We start from the raw sequence: 18,252 nt of genomic DNA on the forward strand, positions 1-18,252 counted from the left end.
GTGTAACTACTCACAAAGTGATTATCCAACATACTCTAGTGATTGCTTAATGCTCAATGTTCCCCGGACAAATACTGAATTTGGAAAAACTGCTTTCAGTTTTTCTGCTGCATCTACCTGGAACATCTTACAACATTCACTCAACACAATTATAACTATGGGCCAGTTTAAAACTATGATAACTGATAACTCTGCCTTTCACTGCAACTGTTTTTAATGTTTTAGCATGTGTTTTGTCTGTGCTGTTTCATGTTTTCTCTGTACTCTCGACATCATTGTAAATGAGGGGTTGCCCTCAAATATGTTAAGTTACTGCACTGTAAACATGTTTAAAATTGCAGTTTCATCATATCTGGTTAAGTGCACGTTCCTATATGTGGCCCTGTTGTAGTTTCGATGAAAAATTGTGGAGGCTCCAGCATTTAAGTTGCCCGTCCCTGGTCTAGCTAAGCTAACGCTACATACAAGTTAGCACATTACACTGGCTGTTGCTAATGCTAACGGTCACTGAAGAGGCACTTACCTTCTAGAGTTGACAAGCAGTTTTAGCCGGTAAACTCCAAAGCTGAATATTTTTCACCAATCCAGAGTTTGTCCATTTAAACCATAAACTCCATTATATATACTTGATAAATTGAGGTACCTTACAGATTCAGATTATTTGCACAAAACTTAATCAACAAATATAATATGATGAAATAAGATAGCTCAGCTACACGGCAGTATATGTGACGGGGTCAGTTTTTAGTGTGTTTTTAGTGTTGCTTTGCTGTTGTTTTTTCCTCTGTATGTCTCCCTGGGCCCTCCCATGACACAGACTGTCTGGAGTTTTGGAACACAAAGAGGGCCGAAGCAGTGGGCAGCAGCAACCAACACGGTGGAGGAACCACTGTTGGTGTGATGACTTAAGCCTTGGCTTCTTCCGAGGGGACCTGCAACATGGACGAGTGACGAAGGGGGAAGACGACAGCGGATGGCAGAGGGGTGTGGTCGTGATCACCCCCTCTCTCAGATAAGTACCGCTCCCCCACTGGTCCTCCTGTGTTTATCTGCGAGCACACAATAGCCATTTAGTCTGCCATTTTTACTGATTATAGTTTTTTAGTATTTGATTGAACTGTTGTCCTACTCCATAGTGACATTGTATATTTATTAAGCTGCCACACATATATGATTGGGCTAGGTCTCAAAGTCCTGTTTATAGCTGGGGTGAATAATCCACAGGCCACCTGTGAGTCCCCTTTTTGAGTGTGAATTACAGTGCAAACCCTTTTGACCTTTGGGTCCCGATTTCTGGGCCGTTTGAGTAATATTTTTGTTTGCTGTGCAGAACTGTGTGCTGGGATGCCGTCTGGTGTGCCACGGATTGAGGCCCCTATTGCATCCCTTTGGAAAAGGACTTTGAACAGCCTAAGTGGACCAAAGAAGGATGAGAGACTGGCCAATGGTCCTGGAGTTTGGGCTGGGACAATTTTTAATACACAGTTTTTATATAAAGTTTTATACCCTTACAATTGCCCTCTATGTCTTATTCTCTGCTCAGTAACAACCTGAAAACAAAGAACCTGTATGTATTTTATGTAGTGGAGTGCTAGGCTCCTTTTAAAACCTCTAGCTGGTGTTGTAGGCAACATTTTAATATTGTAGTGTAAAGATTTCTAGGAGTAAATCCAACCTCACCACATATACAATATACTTAAAATGAACTTCACCTTTCCCAGCTGCAAAATTACATCCATTAATATCCATCCATTATCGTTAACCGCTTATCCGCACTCGGGTCGCGGGGGGCTGGAGCCTATCCCAGCTGACATTGGGCGAGAGGCAGGGTACACCCTGAACAGATCGCCAGACTATATATCACTAATTGTTATCCAATAATATAATTAACATTATTCTGAAATGGCCCATTCGCAAATGACATAATGAGTAGTTATACTTTTGGTACTGTTATATTTTTATGTAATTTTGTACTTTTACATAAGGGAAAATTGTACGCAGAATGTTTACTAGTAACTGAGTATTTCTTCATGTAGTGTTGCTACTTTTACTTGAGTAAAAATCAGAATACTTGTAGCCTACCACTGCTGCAAACTGGCAACTATAACTTTTTTATTTTTAATGAACTGAGTGAAATACTTGTAAGTTCACTATATATATATATATATATATATATATATATATATATATATATATATATATATATATTTATTTTTATTTTTATTTTTTTTTTACATTATTACAGCGACACAACAATACACCTAACTCAAGACAAGTGAGACTTCCTTATCTCAATTCAGCTAAAACATATTATTTATCTGTTCACATGTATTAATATGAGCTCAGCTGATGACCTATAATGAGTGAGAAGGACAGAGACAGAGAGCCCCCTTATGTCCTTGGAGTGTTGCAGTCCTGCATAAAAGATGCCACTCACTGTACCTGTCTGTAGTAGAAACTGCATACAAAGAGCATTAACTGCTGGCTAAACCAGGCCTTCTGCAATAATGGCAATTGTGATTTTGGAGGGAGAACTGATGTTAAAAGTTTGGCGGCAACGTTGTGCGCGCGTTCCTCCATTCAGTCGCTAATGAGAATGATAATTTGTGGCTCCTCTGACGACCCCTACCCCCTTCAATAGCGACTTCTCCCAAGGGACGTGATGGCGCACATCCCCGAGGGACATCCAGCCCTCTATAGGAATCCTTTTCATCCCAAAACAGGGATTCCCGCCTGTTTCGAAATCCAAATTTCCTTAATGTTTTTAATCCTAGTGTTGGCTTTGCGCTTCCACAAGAGCAGCTGACCAACACATCTGGATATAGGTCTGCACCACTTGAAGCTGCAGACATCTGCAGAATTGTCAGTCTTCCGCTTATTTCTTGAGCCTATAATGACTCTCGCTTCCTACACTTTGAGCACTTTTCTAATTATAATGCTGTTGTTGCTTGGTTACCTGCTTTCTTCAGTGCATACAGTGCAGATGTGGGATTTATTTATATTCCTTTATATTTCCCAACACCAGAGCAGAAACCGCAGCTCTAACCTGATTTGCTAACAGCCTGCAACATGTTTCCATATAAAAATAGGATGGACTCAGTCAACTTCTCTTGGGAGTGCTGGATCAGAGTCCCCCCAACGATCCCCTGTGTTTACACCGGGCCGAGCTCGCTTCTTGGCGGCCACGCGTGTGTGTGTTCGCCTCCTCACCTCCGCAGAGCGGCTGCACGACCCGGCCTGCCAGCGGGGATTTACTGACTGGCACTGTGCCCGGCCGCAGGCAGACTAGTTCGCTCGGTTCTCACGACCTCAGCTCCACAAAGGCATCTCTGAACTATTAACTCAGACACGAAGGCAGAAGGAGAGACCACAGAACCCACACACGCTGCCAACTGGTGTTTCAGTATGTCTCCTCGCAGGAGGAAGCCGCTTTAAGCACCACTGGCAGTGGAGTTTCAGTATGCCTTGTACCGTGTCATCTGCAGGGCACTGGCACACAGCAGGGTGAAAGTGAGAATGCAACTACATGAAATAACCAGACTGTCCAACTGTTAAAAGGAGATGAATATCAGTGCAGAAACAGCCATCACAAGTCACGTAGGCAGTTAGAACAAAAACGTAGGCCTATTTGTTTTTTCCTATGTCAACAACTTTTTAGCATTGCCTTAAAATTTTTCCCCTAAACACTTTGAATTAAGAAAGCACTGGGAATGTTTATCTTTTGATGGTCAGGACTAAGGAACACTTTTAACCCGCCTTGCTTTTGGCCTGTGCCATGCGCACCCACGGCGCGCCGGTGGAGTATTAAATGTTGAGGGGTTTTGACCGGCGGTCACCAGGCTGTAACCTAATCCCAAGTAAAGGGGCCCGCTGACTGCAAGTGGCTGACACACGGCTAGCGCCACGCCGCCCGGCGCTGAGACAGGGCTCTCAGTTCCGGACCCCACTCACCGGAGGAAGATAAGTTTACACCCAGGGATAAACAGAGACAGGGGCAAGATATCTAGAGGGAGACCTTTAATACACAGAAACGTTTGAAGCTGAGCCACGTACTGTAGCCTATATAAATAAAAGGCAAATTATATTAACTGTGCGTGTGTGTGTGTGTGTGTGAGTGAGAGAGAGAGAGAGAGAGAGAGAGAGAGACAGTACGTCAAAAACAAATCTTAAAATATTTTTTAACCTGCAGTGTTTTTTTTATCCGCCCGGTCCTCCTCAGGTTTCCCTCGCCATCAAAACAAAGTCCAACCAAGTTCCCTCGTTTTCTCCTTTATTGAGGTGTAGGCCCACTGGGAGTGGAATTGAACAATTGATACACAAAAGGAAGCGAAGATCCTTCCATATTCTCCTTTCACTGAGGCAATCTGTTAGCGACATTAACCCCTGAGCGCATTTCCCAGGCTCATGAATAGGGTTTAAGACTTCTTAAAGCTCCCGCTGCATACAGGATGAGACCCTTTTCAAACTTTTAATTACCTTTATGGCAATAGAAAAATACACCCCATTGCCCCCTAGACTATTCTCCTGCGTGTCAGATATAAGGAGCTCCCGCCAAACTGGTGACAAGATGCCCACTTAAAAACCTAGTAGATAAATTGATGCAAGGGTTCATATTGGGAACATAATCGATAGACTGCAGCTTCGATTCGGCCTCAGCTATAACCGTCGTGAGTTGTTATAAAGTTATATTCCCTAATTTCATTAATGTGACTTTTACGCATGGACTGTGCCTTTTACGCACGACCCAAAATGCTAAATGACTCTTATTACTCCTGAATAAAGTAATGAAGCAATATGGACATTATAGAAACAGGCTGTAGACAGGAAATTAATTTCTGAAAAGTCATTTATTAAAACAATGGGGCATCACCCAACTTCACTTTTTTCTTTTCAACACAAAACAAAAAATATAAAACACAGCTTTGGTATAACAATCAATAACACATCTGTACAAAACTAAAACCTTTTCATAAAAAGTACTTCATAACAAAAAAGTTCTATAAATCTTCCACATGTATACAGCATATTTATCGCCAACATCCAAACATTGGAATCAGAAAATAAATTAGGCTATAAAAAAACCCAAAACGTTGTTGTTCCATAAAACGAAACAATGAGAGCTACTGGAGGGCATTAAGTGGTTAGAGTTACCGTCCCGTAGCGGAAAAAAGTCACAGGTTCAACCCCTGCAACAGTTGTCTGTGCAGTCAGTTAAATGTCTAAACTGGAAAAGTAATGCAAACTGGTTTGACATGAGTCTCTTGTCCTGTGCGCTACCAAGGCCTCCACACAGGCTCGCTGCCCTCTGGGCCGGTGCTGACTCCGACCGGGCTGACAGCCTGGGACCCCCCGGAGAAAGACGTCATGCCGTGGACTGGAGAGGCTGTAGTCGGTGCGGAGCTACCGTGCAACGGGCTGGCGTTAACCGCGACAGGCACTCCTGCATTGGCATAAAGGGGGATGACTGGGGCTGTGGTGGATGCGAAGGCCGGGTTCGGGATCAAAAACGCGAACTGTCCATCTGATGCGGGCACCAGCTGAAACCCACCAAACACTTTGGGGCAGACGGCCTCTGCAGGACTGAGTTTGGAGCCCATAGCAGCAGCGTTGATGGGCAGAGTGGAGGGGAGCTGCACATGGAGGGGTTGAGCCAGGTGAGCCTGCTGAGACGCGGCCTGCTGCGGGTAGTTCATGGACATCATCTGGCCCATGCAGCTGGATAGGTGGTTGAGGAGCCTCGACCTCACCTCCGTGTTCACCCCCTCTGAGGTGGACAGAAAGCGGGTGACCTCGTTCATGCACTCGTTGAATCCAGCTCTGTATTTGCTCAGGACGGTGGCATCAGCTGAGAGTGCTGCTGGGAGAAAGAAAGAGAGCGGATATTAGAGACGCACTTGTGACTCTTTCAACAGCTCCATAAAGACTTCCTAATGTTTTGTGACCCACTTATGTGATTGAATAAACTTACCGCTCATCTGGACACGCTGCAGGTTTCTTAAGTGCTTCACTGTCATCTCCAGGATGTCTGCTTTTTCCAGCTTTGAGTGTCTGGAGCTCTGTAGGACATAACATGAACAATTAATTCTGTATTCTAGGGGCATTTAAAACGAGGTAACATGTGCATATACAAAAGTTGTTAAAGCATTTAAATGATCTCAACTTACATCTTTTTTAAGTGCGTCCAGGATGAGAGTCTTGAGCTGCCCAAGGCTTTCGTTAATTCTTGCTCTCCGGCGTTTCTCCATGATGGGTTTGGATGACTGCAAAAAAACAACAACAATTCTACATAAATTTCTTGCATTGCACGTCATGTCACACCATTAAAAAAACTTATTAACTGCATTGCAAGCTGGAATCCATCATTAAACAGTCGCACATAAGAAAGCTTTTGGAAAATTAAAAGAAAACTTACTTTTCTATGCTCGCTGGCATTTTTCGGTTTGTCCGGTGTGTGAGTTCCGTTTGCGGGGGCACCGGCAATAGGGGAAGCCGTCTGCTTCTCCATAGTGTCAGCTGGCATCGTTGATCAAACCAGGGGAAAATCGTAAAGAAGTAAATCCTTTTTGGAAGCTCCGGAAGAAATCAAAGACGTTGAAAGTTCACGTCGAGTCGCCGCAGAACATATGAGAGACGTCTGAAGTCCCACCGATCACTGTGCGTAATGTCGCTTGTTATCACTGAGCTGTCATGTGAGTATGAGAGCGTGTGCTACACCGCGCGGGGCGACTCTGTGCTTCTGCAGCCGACACACGCCGCGGCGCTACTTATAGACGGCTCGCGTGCTCCCAGTTCGTGTGAAACCCTCTCTGCATTCTTTCCCACACTCGCTTCAGCCAATAGCAGCGAGGACTCACCCATTGGGCGCGGGGCAGACCGCTGATTGGACAACACCCCCGCGGGCCGTCAGTCACGCGCTGCTCAATCAGCCCTGCAGGGACAAACAACAAAGCGGAGCGAGCAGCAGCGGCCGGGCCGATGGGCCGGGCCGGGCTGTGAAGTGATAAGGGAGGGGAATGCGCTGGATGTTTGCTTCCAACTTTGCTCTGTGCTCGTCAAAAATCTTATACTGCCTGGTGTGTGTGTGTGTGTGTGTGTGTGTGTGTGTGTGTGTGTGTGTGTGTGTGTGTGTGTGTACTGGAAGAATGTGGAGTCTGTATTGACTGAGTCTTTGACAGTGCAGCCAGTAGCTTTGAACAGCAGTTTAATCAAAAGAATTACGCATATGTAGGCCTTTAGGCTCTATCATGATTCATTTTCTTCTTTTTTTGAGGCTGCAAATTGATTCATGCTTCTAATAAAATGCGTGCGTATGTGTGCGTTATAAACAAGTGCCAATACTCTATTATATTTTTAATTTCACGTATTCCCTCCTGAAATGCCTGCAGTGACTTATAGCAACAAATTTCATTTCACTTCGAGCATAAACATTTTCTTGGCCTCACATGAAAACAAATGCACATTTGATCTATTTTTAAGACTCTTTGCGCCTCCAAGGAGAAGACATCTGTAAAGGCACGCGAGGCGGTTTGAAGTTGCACGCGGCAAGCCAATGGCATGCGGCCGCTCTATGCAAATACAGCAGCGCGCGCTCTCATTGGCCGTGGGAACAGCTCTGTGTCAATCATCCCGGAGCGGGAGCCGCTCAAAGGGAAAGAGGAGGAGGAGGAGGGGGGACGCACATCTGTCCGCGTGCCGTTCGCGCAAAGTCTTCTCCGGTCTACGCAGAGCACGTGCCAAAATTTGCAGATTACAGCTTGGAGACCAAGGAGCATATAATGTCAAGCCTGGGAATCTGGAAACATTATATTTAAAGAGGATAGAATAGAGTAGAGCAGAAAAAAATGTGAATGTTGAAATGCATTGGGACTGCATGAGAAATATATTTAGGCTGAAAAATCTCATTTTCAATTGAAGAAGAGGCAATAGTTTAGCACATAAAACCATTACTGAGGTTATTTTATTTATTTATTTCAGAAAAATTACCGAAATATCCCTGTAGATAAAAGTAGGTAACAACAAAATCATTTTTTAAAAAACCCCGCAACAATGTCAATATTAAATACCATGTAATGTTAGGGCTTTTGTGTCTGTGTGTCTCACAGGATGTTTTTTTTTTTTTTTTTTTTAAAGATGCATGTGTAATCATCAGAACACAAAAATATAATCCTGCTTGACATTTAACATCCTTTCCATCAGATATATGTAGTGAGTAATGGAGACTGTTTGTAACATGGTGCTACAGTGTTTGAAGGAGAAGAGCACCATCTAGCGGCTGTTGTTTTTAAAAGTGAACCAATTTAACATGATGGATCTCAGGGCATTTAACAATTCAAATTTAATCAACACGTGCACTCAAGATCTGTCATTTAAATAAAGCCTACATTAATTGTTGCCTAATGTCTATGGATGTTTTACAAGGAAAATAATGATTCTCTTGACTAGGCTCTGTAAATATTTTCCTTATTTGGAGTCATTAATGTCCTGACAATTAAATAAACAATAATGATAATTTATTTTTGAAAAATGTTTGTTTTTTTGCTGTATCAAAAAAGTAGACAGAAAGAGATAAAGTCTCTGTGGGAAGACAGGGGAAAGTTTTCTTTAATGAGCATTGGATTGAGATGACCACAAGGTGGCACATCTGTGTCCAAATTACTGTAGAAAACTAGTAATACAAATTAAAAGCTATTTTGTTTTATATAAACATATATGTTTCAACCTAATGACAATGTTCTCATAATCCAGTGTATTCATTTTTATACCTGCCAAATGGCTAGGTCAGACACAAAGCATTGATCTGTCACATTTCAGTTAATGGTAATATATAAGAAAATACATTAAAAGCAAAACTGAACAGTTGAAAATGAGGGGGATGTGAAGAAAAAACACAGAAGGAAATAATATATATTTATAGTGTATATAAATTATATTACAAAGTATGTTTTATATGCTGTATTTCCCAGAGGATTTTTTTCTAAATAAATGTTTAATTTGTAATGACACTTTATTGCAGATGTGTGCAAACATGCATACATAGAACTTGTGCAAACACAGTAGGATATGCACATGCCTGTACATGTGCAGTCTACATGTACCTTATAATACTATCTTACAGACATATGTTGTTATTATTATTATTATTAGTTTATTTAAAAGGGGACAGTGCAATTTCATAAAACACATGATTGTACATGGTTAAAAAAGCCAGAGTTGACACATGCAAAGACTTCATGTTGCATACATCTTTAGTTAATTTAAATTCTAAGTAATATTTGCATGACTATAATAATGTTACTGTGAAAAAAACCTTAAGTTTACTGTGAAGTATAAACATATATATATATGCCAGTATTATATTCTTATAAAGTAAAGAAACTAAATGAAACCAACATATTTTTGGAAATAAGATAGAAAAATGCAATACAACTTTAAAACTCAAGAGCAAACAAAAAAAATGTAATTTGAAGTCTATTATTTTTAATACAATGGCTCCATAATCCAAATACTTATATTAGTAAATACAAAAAAGTAAAAGTAACACTTGAAGCTGCTGATACAGTTATAAACATTAACAATGTGACAGTTTCTGATCAGCCTTTATAAATCTGCAGATTTCCACGTTAAATCAGTGGGTGTACTGCAACAATAGGAGCATTACAGAGTCTAAGGAGGCGTAGATGTCATAGTAATCTTAAAACTGATGACAAAGTCTGTGATCCTCTTTTGGTCAGCAGTCTATTGAAACAGGCCAAATGTAATAAAATTTTGCTAAGCCCCGCTTCAGCCCAGTCTCTAGTAGAGTTTCAGTTATTGTTCACTGGCTCATTCCCCCCTCCTCATGGCTGAGCTGTGCTGAGGCATGCTGGACCCTTGTTTACCCAGGATCCTGAGTCTCAAGGGCCAGCTGTGTGTGCTTGGGCTCACATCGCCTTTATTTGCTTTCGGATCGGCCCAAATGATGCAGATCTAATTCTACAGAGCTCCGAGCAGATTACACAACTGCTCCTCGCAGTAGTGAAGTTAATGCCATTTTGGTTTAATAATTCTGTATAGGTGAAGCAGCACCTGTTGAACCTGATCTGAAGTCAGAACTAGTCTGACAACTCTTGGTATTTCCAAACCCATCAATAATTCGCCCTCTTCATTCCTGCATTTCAAAGATGTCGGGCTCAGACAACAAAGAGCTGGAATTCCCCTTCAAGTCAAAGAAACTTTTGGAGTGACTCCATCATTAGAGCATCATTAAAGCTGATGCCGACCGGAGGAATGCAGGGAACAGAAATCACTGCTGTTTTATAAGAGACGATCAACATTCAGCAGACAAGAGCCAAAAGCACTTGCTTTTTGACTTTATGAGGCGGAGGTCTGCAGGGGAGATGAAAGGAGGGAGAAGCTGTGTTTGCAGATTTAGCAGTGTTCAGTAGTCTGTTGTCCAGATCCGGTGAATGCTCAACAGCTCCTTTTCACTGCCGCCTGCTTAATTTGTTGTTGTACAATGAGCCTGTGCACTTCTCCAAATCCATGTGCAGAATGCAGAAGGAGAGTCAATTATATCTGTATTAGCTGGTTTTGGCTAGGCAATCCCTTTATACAAACCCCCCAATCAAGTGCTAGTAGATGTGTTTACCACCATGAATCCTCAACACAGAGCGCTCACAATGCCTGTTTGGGTGGTTTTCGCTTTGTTTCAGATACTGTGGCTATTTCAAAGAGGCAGAGCAGAAAAGTAACCAAACCGGATGCTGCTAAACCTTTGGAAGCTTCACATTGGTTTTACTAAAATACTGTCAGATAAAACACTGCGGTGGAATGTATACATGTACTCACAAATGTGTGGTACTTGTACTATACAATAGGGACATATTGAACTGCTACACTACATTTATTGGTAGTTTTAGTTACCCATTTCTTTAGTGATTAAGATTGTAGATTACCTCCACCTCCATCAACTGCAGCTGTAAATCACTGCTTACATATTGATGCATTGTTAATTATATTCTCAAATTATGATAGATAATAGTCAGTTCCATAGCCATGGATTTAACAAATACTGAGGCACTAGTCTAAGACCGATATCTGTAAATGCTTTTTAAAAAAAAATTTTTTATCCATGACATCTAATAATTATTTTTTTAAACTTTTATTTCCAAACATTAAGGTCTAAATGCTATTTGAAAGCCTACAATTCTGGAATCAGCCCATCAAATACCTATTTTGTCTAAACTTTCCAGGTTTCAAAATCTGTTTCCAAACCATCGATTTAAATTAAATACCATTAAATGGAAATACACTAGTAGTGGGAAAAAAATCAGTTAAAACAACAACCATCAAATAAAATAAAAATAAAGACATGAAAGATTTGAAATAAAAATGAAAAAAAGAACTAAAATAACTTAAAAGAGCGATAGCAATAGTGATATAAAAGTCTGAGAAATACAAAAATAAATAAAAATATGTTTAAAAAAAACAACAAAAATACACTAAAAACACAAACAAATGTTTTCAGAAAATGGCACATATCTACTTTATCTTAAAACGAAATTAAAAGAAGGACTTTTGCACCTAATACCGTAAATTTTGGTATTACAACTTAAGTAAGGATCTGACTACTTCCTCTACCTCTGACACAAAGTAATATCCAGATACATGATGATGATCAGGACTCAACCATGTGATGTCTTGTTTCCACATCAGAGAAGACAGCAGGACTTCAAAGGTCCTGTTAGTCCCAGTTAGTGCTGTGAGGTTTGTGAAACAAGTAAAGCCAGAAACCCAACACCAGCAGATCTAAGCTTCTGAGTGAAAGGACACCTGTGGCTGCTGCATTCACCTCCCCACTTTAAGTAGAGGGATTTGCAGAATACCACAAACACAGGGCTGATGATTCATTATGGAATCTAATTAAACTAAATATTAACAAATATTTGTGTAAAAATATGTGCACTTTTCCTCGCAGACATTGGCAAAAGATCTGAAGGGCTTTCCCCCTGCCAGGACCAGATATTTCATGTGCATTGTTGCTAGGGATTTCTTACATTTGGGAGTGGCCAGATGTATTAAAAGGTTTTTTTAAACACCCATCAATTGTGCTGGTATTAAAACAACTATTTTCCTGTTCAACTATTCCACGTTTGATGTATTACCAAGACTGCAGGGTGCTTTTATAAGGGGTCAGAATTTGAATAAATTAATATGAATTTGGAAATATTTCTCATGGCATTACAGGGGTGGGTGCGTTCAGTCAAAGGCTTCAAAGCTGCATGTTTGCACCACAAACGTGAGGGAAAGTGGTATTTTTCATGCACTTTCACTTTATTCTTCCTTTAATCTCATTACTCCCTTGGCTGTTTTCATACCTGCAGAAAAAAACCCTGAGATCAATTATATTTGCCTCACTTTTCAAGCAGCTTGTTGTCATTTTGCCATCTGCAGACCAGCATGTCCAGTACAATGTGGTGTATTCACGGAGGCTCTTTGGCTTTCTGAACAGAGAGGGACCCTTTTCTCTTGCTTCTCGCCCCAATTCAGGGCTTTCTTCTCCCTTTTAAGTGGGCTGTTGATGAGGTTAGTCTAATCAGATTAAGTCAACTCACATTGGTCTCTGCAGTTTGTTTTCCTTCCAAAGGCGTCCTGACATCTCCTATACTTTTCTTTATCCTCCTCTTTGCACTTTTCATCCAGGCTTCCACCCAAAAAAACCCTTTCAGCAGAGGTCCCAATGGACTCCTTTATAAACCGCAGTTCCCCAATGATATAGGTTATTTAGAATGGGTCACTAGACTGCTATGCATGGGAAAGGCCTTTAAAGTTGTGCAGTGACGCATTTGGACATTTCCACTGGTGTCTGTGTGAATGCCAGAGATTAGGTAAACACAAAGTACTAAATCAAATTTTGGAAATTGCTGGAACCTTTAATTTGATTCCTAAATAAATGTTTGAGGGAAGTTTTGTAAACTACAACGCTAATGCAATCTACACTTTTATCTGGACTCTTGGCTGCGAGGAGAGTTTTCACGGCCAGCTTGTTAAATAGTTTTTAAGTGAAATAAACATGCTTTAATTGTTCAGATTTTAAGAGATGTGACTGTTTAACACAGTGGATAAAAACAGTGATTACTCAGTTAAATCCTCATATCCGTTTTCTTGTTTTTCTTGAAAAAAATCCTAAAAATCTCTACCCTCAAACACACAACTCACATTTTGTGTTTTATAAAAAATATCCAGAAAATGTTGCATTAACAGATAAAAAAATATATAATTTGTATGACATGGGGAAGGACTCATATCTATAAAATTTGACATTATATGAGTAAAAATGTTTTCTGTTGAATTCACGTCTTGAACTATTACTACATGATGAAAATTTAGATGATGAAAAACAATGTTGTAACAGCACTGACACAAATGACATTAATTATAAAAAAAAGTGTGCTCTTATTCATAAAGAACTCCAAATAATTCACTTTTTAACAGATTTAGGAATTGGAGGGAGTAATTAAAGGAGGCAAAAGTTTGCAGAGTTCTTGACCCCGGGGTGAAATCAATTATTTTTCTTCAAATTTGATTTGATTAATAGGCACAGATGCCCAGTAAAGAATATGCCCCCCACCTGTAACTGTAAAATCTCTGAAGTTCTCATCAGTGGTGTGCCGTAACTTGATTCCCCCACTAATAACAGGCTTTACAAAGACAATGAGCACAATGAGTACAGAGGAGGTCTTTTCAGATGACTTCAGAGCCCCCCCTGAGAAAAGACATGGCAGCCCACTGGCTGAATGGGGGCTGTAGAACCATTTCAAGCTAATGGATCTGAGAGACTGTCCACATAATTACATTACAGCATTTCAGAAGCCCTTTGAGCTCCACACTTGCAGCTCGGGCACACCACAGCACTTCATTCATATCATAGCTCCACAGTGGAATGTGCTATGACAGATATGGCCCTCTTGGGCACTCTCGAACAAGGTTGCGCTCCATGGGACTGGCAACCCCCTCATCCCTCTGCATACAAGGCCCTGGATTTAAAACAGAGGGTGGGCACCGCAAAGACAAAGGATCAAACAGGGAGGGCAAAGAAAATCTAAAAATCGACTTAGTGTCAAAGAAATGATGTTTGAGTGCAACAATATGCATATTTTCCTCTTAACCTCAATTCGTCCTGTTCCTTTTGCTACCTGGAGTACTTTTTACATGTGACATACAACAGGTTTTACAGTTCATCATGTAGGGTGAACATGTTTTTGTTTCGTCACAGAGATCATGGAAGCGGAGAAAATAGTTTTATTAAAGACAAATGCTAGCTAACTGACACACAGGTTACAAATTAAAAGTGTTTTTCATGATTTAATCCATCATTCAAGCTATAATCAACATCAACGCTCTGACATGATTAATATAATCATGCCTTGCAGAAAGTGAATAAACAAAATTCCCTCTTTTGTTTTGCTTATAAATAATTTGATTTTTTTTGTCTAATTGCTTAATAACAGTATTAAAAAGCAAAGATTTGTGAGGAAATGTCTTGTTTCAATTGTTTTGATTTACCCCCCATTCTTTTTCATTTTTCATTTCAATTTTTCATTTTTTTTTATTCTTATCTATGCCTAATGATAAGGAAATTATATATATATATATATATATATATATATATATATATATATATATATATGTAGTTAAAAAACATCTTTTATGTCTTTACAACCTATTTCTTAAAAAATACTTGTAATTATAACAACTGCATGTAAAAGATGTTTTTCTTGTGCTTCATTCAAGCTTTTCCTTTATGCCAAATGTCACTGTGGCTGCAAATAACCAACAAACAGACAGACAGACAGAAAAACAGGCAGAAAATCAGCGTTATCCCTCTTTTGGTTTAAACTGGGCTTGTGTCTAATCCATTCCTGCCAAACCAAACACATGTAAAAGGAGAACAAGCCTTTTCACAGGCTGTGGTGATTGCTGCTGAATGAGTCAAACAGATGAACACAGAGCAGAAAAAGGCACATTTGTCGCCACATTAACAGACCAACTCCTCCATCAGTTTTGATTTATAAAGAACCTCTCCGAACCTTCACAGGCCAAATTACTCAAATTTAGATTGATGTTTTCTCTATTTGGGACCAAAAGCGTAAATTCCACACAAAAGTCAGAGTCAGTCTAAGTGGAAAATCCCTCAAACTGATAAACACAAAGCGCCAGTTTAGAGATTTCTCTCCTTGATAGCCATATTAAAACATACCATTGATCTTTTTGTTCAGATTGTTGGTTGAAGAAATGCTTTACTCTCTAGTTCTTCTGGACAAAAAATGACTCCTTTTGTGGAGGAGCAAAATCAATGCAAATTAATCCTTTATTCATTTCCCTGTGAATAATTCAAGTCTTTGCACTTTTGTTCAGGGCCCGTGAGCTAAACAAAATCATAAGAAACGTGGAGAATGTGAACGTTTATTGGCCAGTGGAGGAGAGAGATGACCCCGCTCATCGGTGACAAAGACTCCTTTATGGCGTTGGTGTGAACCCATGAGCAAGGGGATTCCACTGTGACTGACCAGCACCGCGGGAGATCCAACACGTGCAAAAATGGTGCCCCAGTAAAACCAACTCTTTTTACACCCATAATGGAGGTTAGAGAACCGAAAAAACGCCTCAATGTTTGCCCATTCTTGAGTGCAAATGCTAGGGGACGAGGTGACGGGCTGCAGGTCACTGACACTGACTCATCATTCAACTTTTTATTAGTAGCTGAGGAATATTAATATAAAAAGTGATTTATTGATTAATATTTTTTATTTAGTATCATCAAGATAGAAGCATTTTATATATTTGTGCCTAGATAATTGTATTGATTGTCTTAAAGGGGAACATATATGGGGAAAAAAGTTGTGTAAAGCCTTTTGTAGCTCCAAAGGGAGCTGTATGAAGTCTGATAAATGTTTGAGATTGAAGACTACACGTTTGAAAATTTAAAAATGTGTTGTGTTAGAAAGAAAGTAAAGTTACTAGACTACTATAGCCTTATCATGATCTCTGCTTGAGGCTTGTGGCTCGAGGCTACAACAGCTACTATTAGCATAATACAACTGATTTGCCAACTGAACTGTAGGCAGTGGAGTTGCTTTGTGGGTAATGTAGTTATGTGTTGGGTTTTTGGAGTTGGAAACTGGAGTTAAAACCAGACCGCAGACCAAATTGTTACTTGTGCAACACGGGACATCCTACACAAACCTGCAAATTTTACCATCATTAGCAGCTGAGTTTTTTATTCAATTGATCCCAGATATTTAAAAATGCCAGGAAAACAATGCCATGCACTACACTACTACAGCAGACAAAATGCAGTCAATTTTTTTGGTTGAATATGTAATGATTCGGTGATTGTCTCACTAAAAATGATGTCACAACTCAGTGGAAACCCCTTCCGATGATCCAGAACATGGCGGCGTGCCTGGTCTCCAACCAGCCAGAAAGATTACATGTCACACTGCTGCTCATTGAGCTCTACTGGCTACCTGTTGCAGCCCGCATCAAATTCAAATCTCTAATGCTCGCCTACAAAGCTGTCTCAGGTACTGCACCCACCTACTTGAACACCCTCATACACGCTACCTCAAGATCCTTGCATTCTTCCAATGAACGGCGCCTGGCTCTGCCACCCGTTTGTTCAAGGCAATCCAAACTCTTTGCGTTTGTTGTTCCCCGTTGGTGGAAGGCACTACCAGTTCCTACCAGAGCAGGGGTGTCCCTCTCTACCTTTAAAAACTCCTGAGACCCAGCCCTTCTCTCCTAGCACCACACCACAACTCTACTCCTTAAAGAAATGTCACCAGCACTTATTGCTGCACTAACGGCTCTTATCGCACTATACCTTAATTGTTTTCCTTTTTCTGTAGGTCACTTTGGATAAAAGGCTAAATGACTAAATGTAAAAGTAAATGAAACAGTTTCACACAGCAACACTATTGGGATCAGCTGAGAATCCCCCTACACTGATTGAGTGCTATCCGCTGTGTGAGAAAATGAAATAGAGAAAAGAACCTGGTGAAGTGAATTGAGTCTAGTCAAACCATGCAGTGGTAGTGATGTGTCTGTGCTGGTCCCTGAGCTCTGGAACAGCCCTCCACTTAGCATCCGGATGATTTAAAGGCCAGTTTTCCTCATTTACATAAGAACAGATTTTACCGTGGAAAAGACAGGACTCTGAGTAATTACAGATTCATCACGTTCCTCCACTTTGAGAGCCAGAGATGCTGACTCTGCAAGATGCTGACGGAGTTCCAATCCTTCATGTTAAGCTGAGCTCAGCACATTCCTGAACAAGACCGGAGGTAAAACAAAGGACATGGATGAGCAGGACAAGTTGCTGGGATTCTTTTATGTCCAGAGTAAAATGGCAAAGAAAACTGTTGTGTCTGTTGGTCGTGGCTAGAAGCTGATTGTAGCCAACAAAGAGGGCCAAAGGTTTCTTTTGGCGTTTCCATGTTTGTGGTCACCTCCAACATCATCCCATCATCAAAGTCCCCTCTAAACCCCAAACACCACCGCCCTTCCTTTCCCTCTGATGTGGAGATTCACACACTCCACAGTGCGTACCCTCCCTTTAACTTTTATTTTGGGCCAAACATTGCGGAGGAGACGATTTGTGTCTCTGAAAACACCATGTATCAATCACATCAAAAGCCTAGGAAACAAAAGCGGAGGCTGGCAGCATCAGACAAACGCTCCCATTAGTCACTGCAGTCTCTTTCACGTGTATCGCATCGCGGCCGGCCGAAGGAGGGGTTGTTTACTCTGGAATATCTCACACTGTAAAGGCAAAGAGAACCGACCGCCTGGCCCATTCAGCACGCACGGAAACAAGTGGACTACTGTGTGGTCAATTACAATAAACGCAGATCAAAGAGCACAAAATGGACTTCTCTTTCATAATGCACCATGTGGCAGAGGCTTTTCCCTTACAAGGCCCTCATACTCGATTTTCCCACACTCATACAAACTCACCATTAATAAGGTCTGAAAAGTGTGATTTTCAGCTCTCCCCTCTTGTGTTTCTCTTCCTTGTCCCATCCCCAGCCCCCTGCCTGGTGCTGACCCAGCCAGCAGACCCCCTCTGCCCCCTCCAACCCTGGGAAGAAGAGGCCCACGCCGGAGTTACGACTGGGGCTCATTAGCAGCGCCCACCTGGAGGCTGGCTGGGGGCTAACAGGGGACCGTGGGGGCCAAGGCCTTGATCTGTTGGATGTGAGTAGCAGTGTG

General features: G+C 41.0%; 1 protein-coding gene across 2 annotated transcripts; it reads right to left on the minus strand.

Moving 5' to 3' along the window:
* Positions 1–4,824: 4,824 nt before the first annotated feature.
* Positions 4,825–6,760, minus strand: her9 (hairy-related 9). 2 transcript variants are annotated; one of them, XM_059333368.1, is made up of 4 exons: positions 6,413–6,760; positions 6,165–6,260; positions 5,969–6,056; positions 4,825–5,854 (listed from the first exon to the last, which is right to left on the minus strand). In XM_059333368.1, exons 1-4 carry the CDS (start codon positions 6,518–6,520, stop codon positions 5,274–5,276), a joined length of 873 nt encoding a protein of 290 aa, XP_059189351.1. In that variant the 5' UTR covers positions 6,521–6,760; the 3' UTR covers positions 4,825–5,273. The 2 variants fall into 2 exon arrangements, with proteins under 2 accessions (XP_059189351.1, XP_059189350.1); XM_059333367.1 differs by having other exon boundaries at positions 4,825–5,857.
* Positions 6,761–18,252: the final 11,492 nt, after the last annotated feature.

The sequence above is a fragment of the Centropristis striata genome, chromosome 5, assembly GCF_030273125.1.
Source record: "Centropristis striata isolate RG_2023a ecotype Rhode Island chromosome 5, C.striata_1.0, whole genome shotgun sequence".
NCBI lineage: Eukaryota > Metazoa > Chordata > Actinopteri > Perciformes > Serranidae > Centropristis > Centropristis striata.

Coding starts and splice junctions, on each gene's coding strand:
- her9 (XM_059333367.1), bottom strand. CDS start 6,520: ATGCCAGCTGACACTATGGAGAAGCAGACGGCTTCCCCTATTGCCGGT. Junction 6,261..6,412: donor ATGCCAGCGAGCATAGAAAA/GTAAGTTTTCTT, acceptor GTTTTTTTGCAG/TCATCCAAACCCATCATGGA. Junction 5,858..5,968: donor GCAGCGTGTCCAGATGAGCG/GTAAGTTTATTC, acceptor TCTTTCTCCCAG/CAGCACTCTCAGCTGATGCC.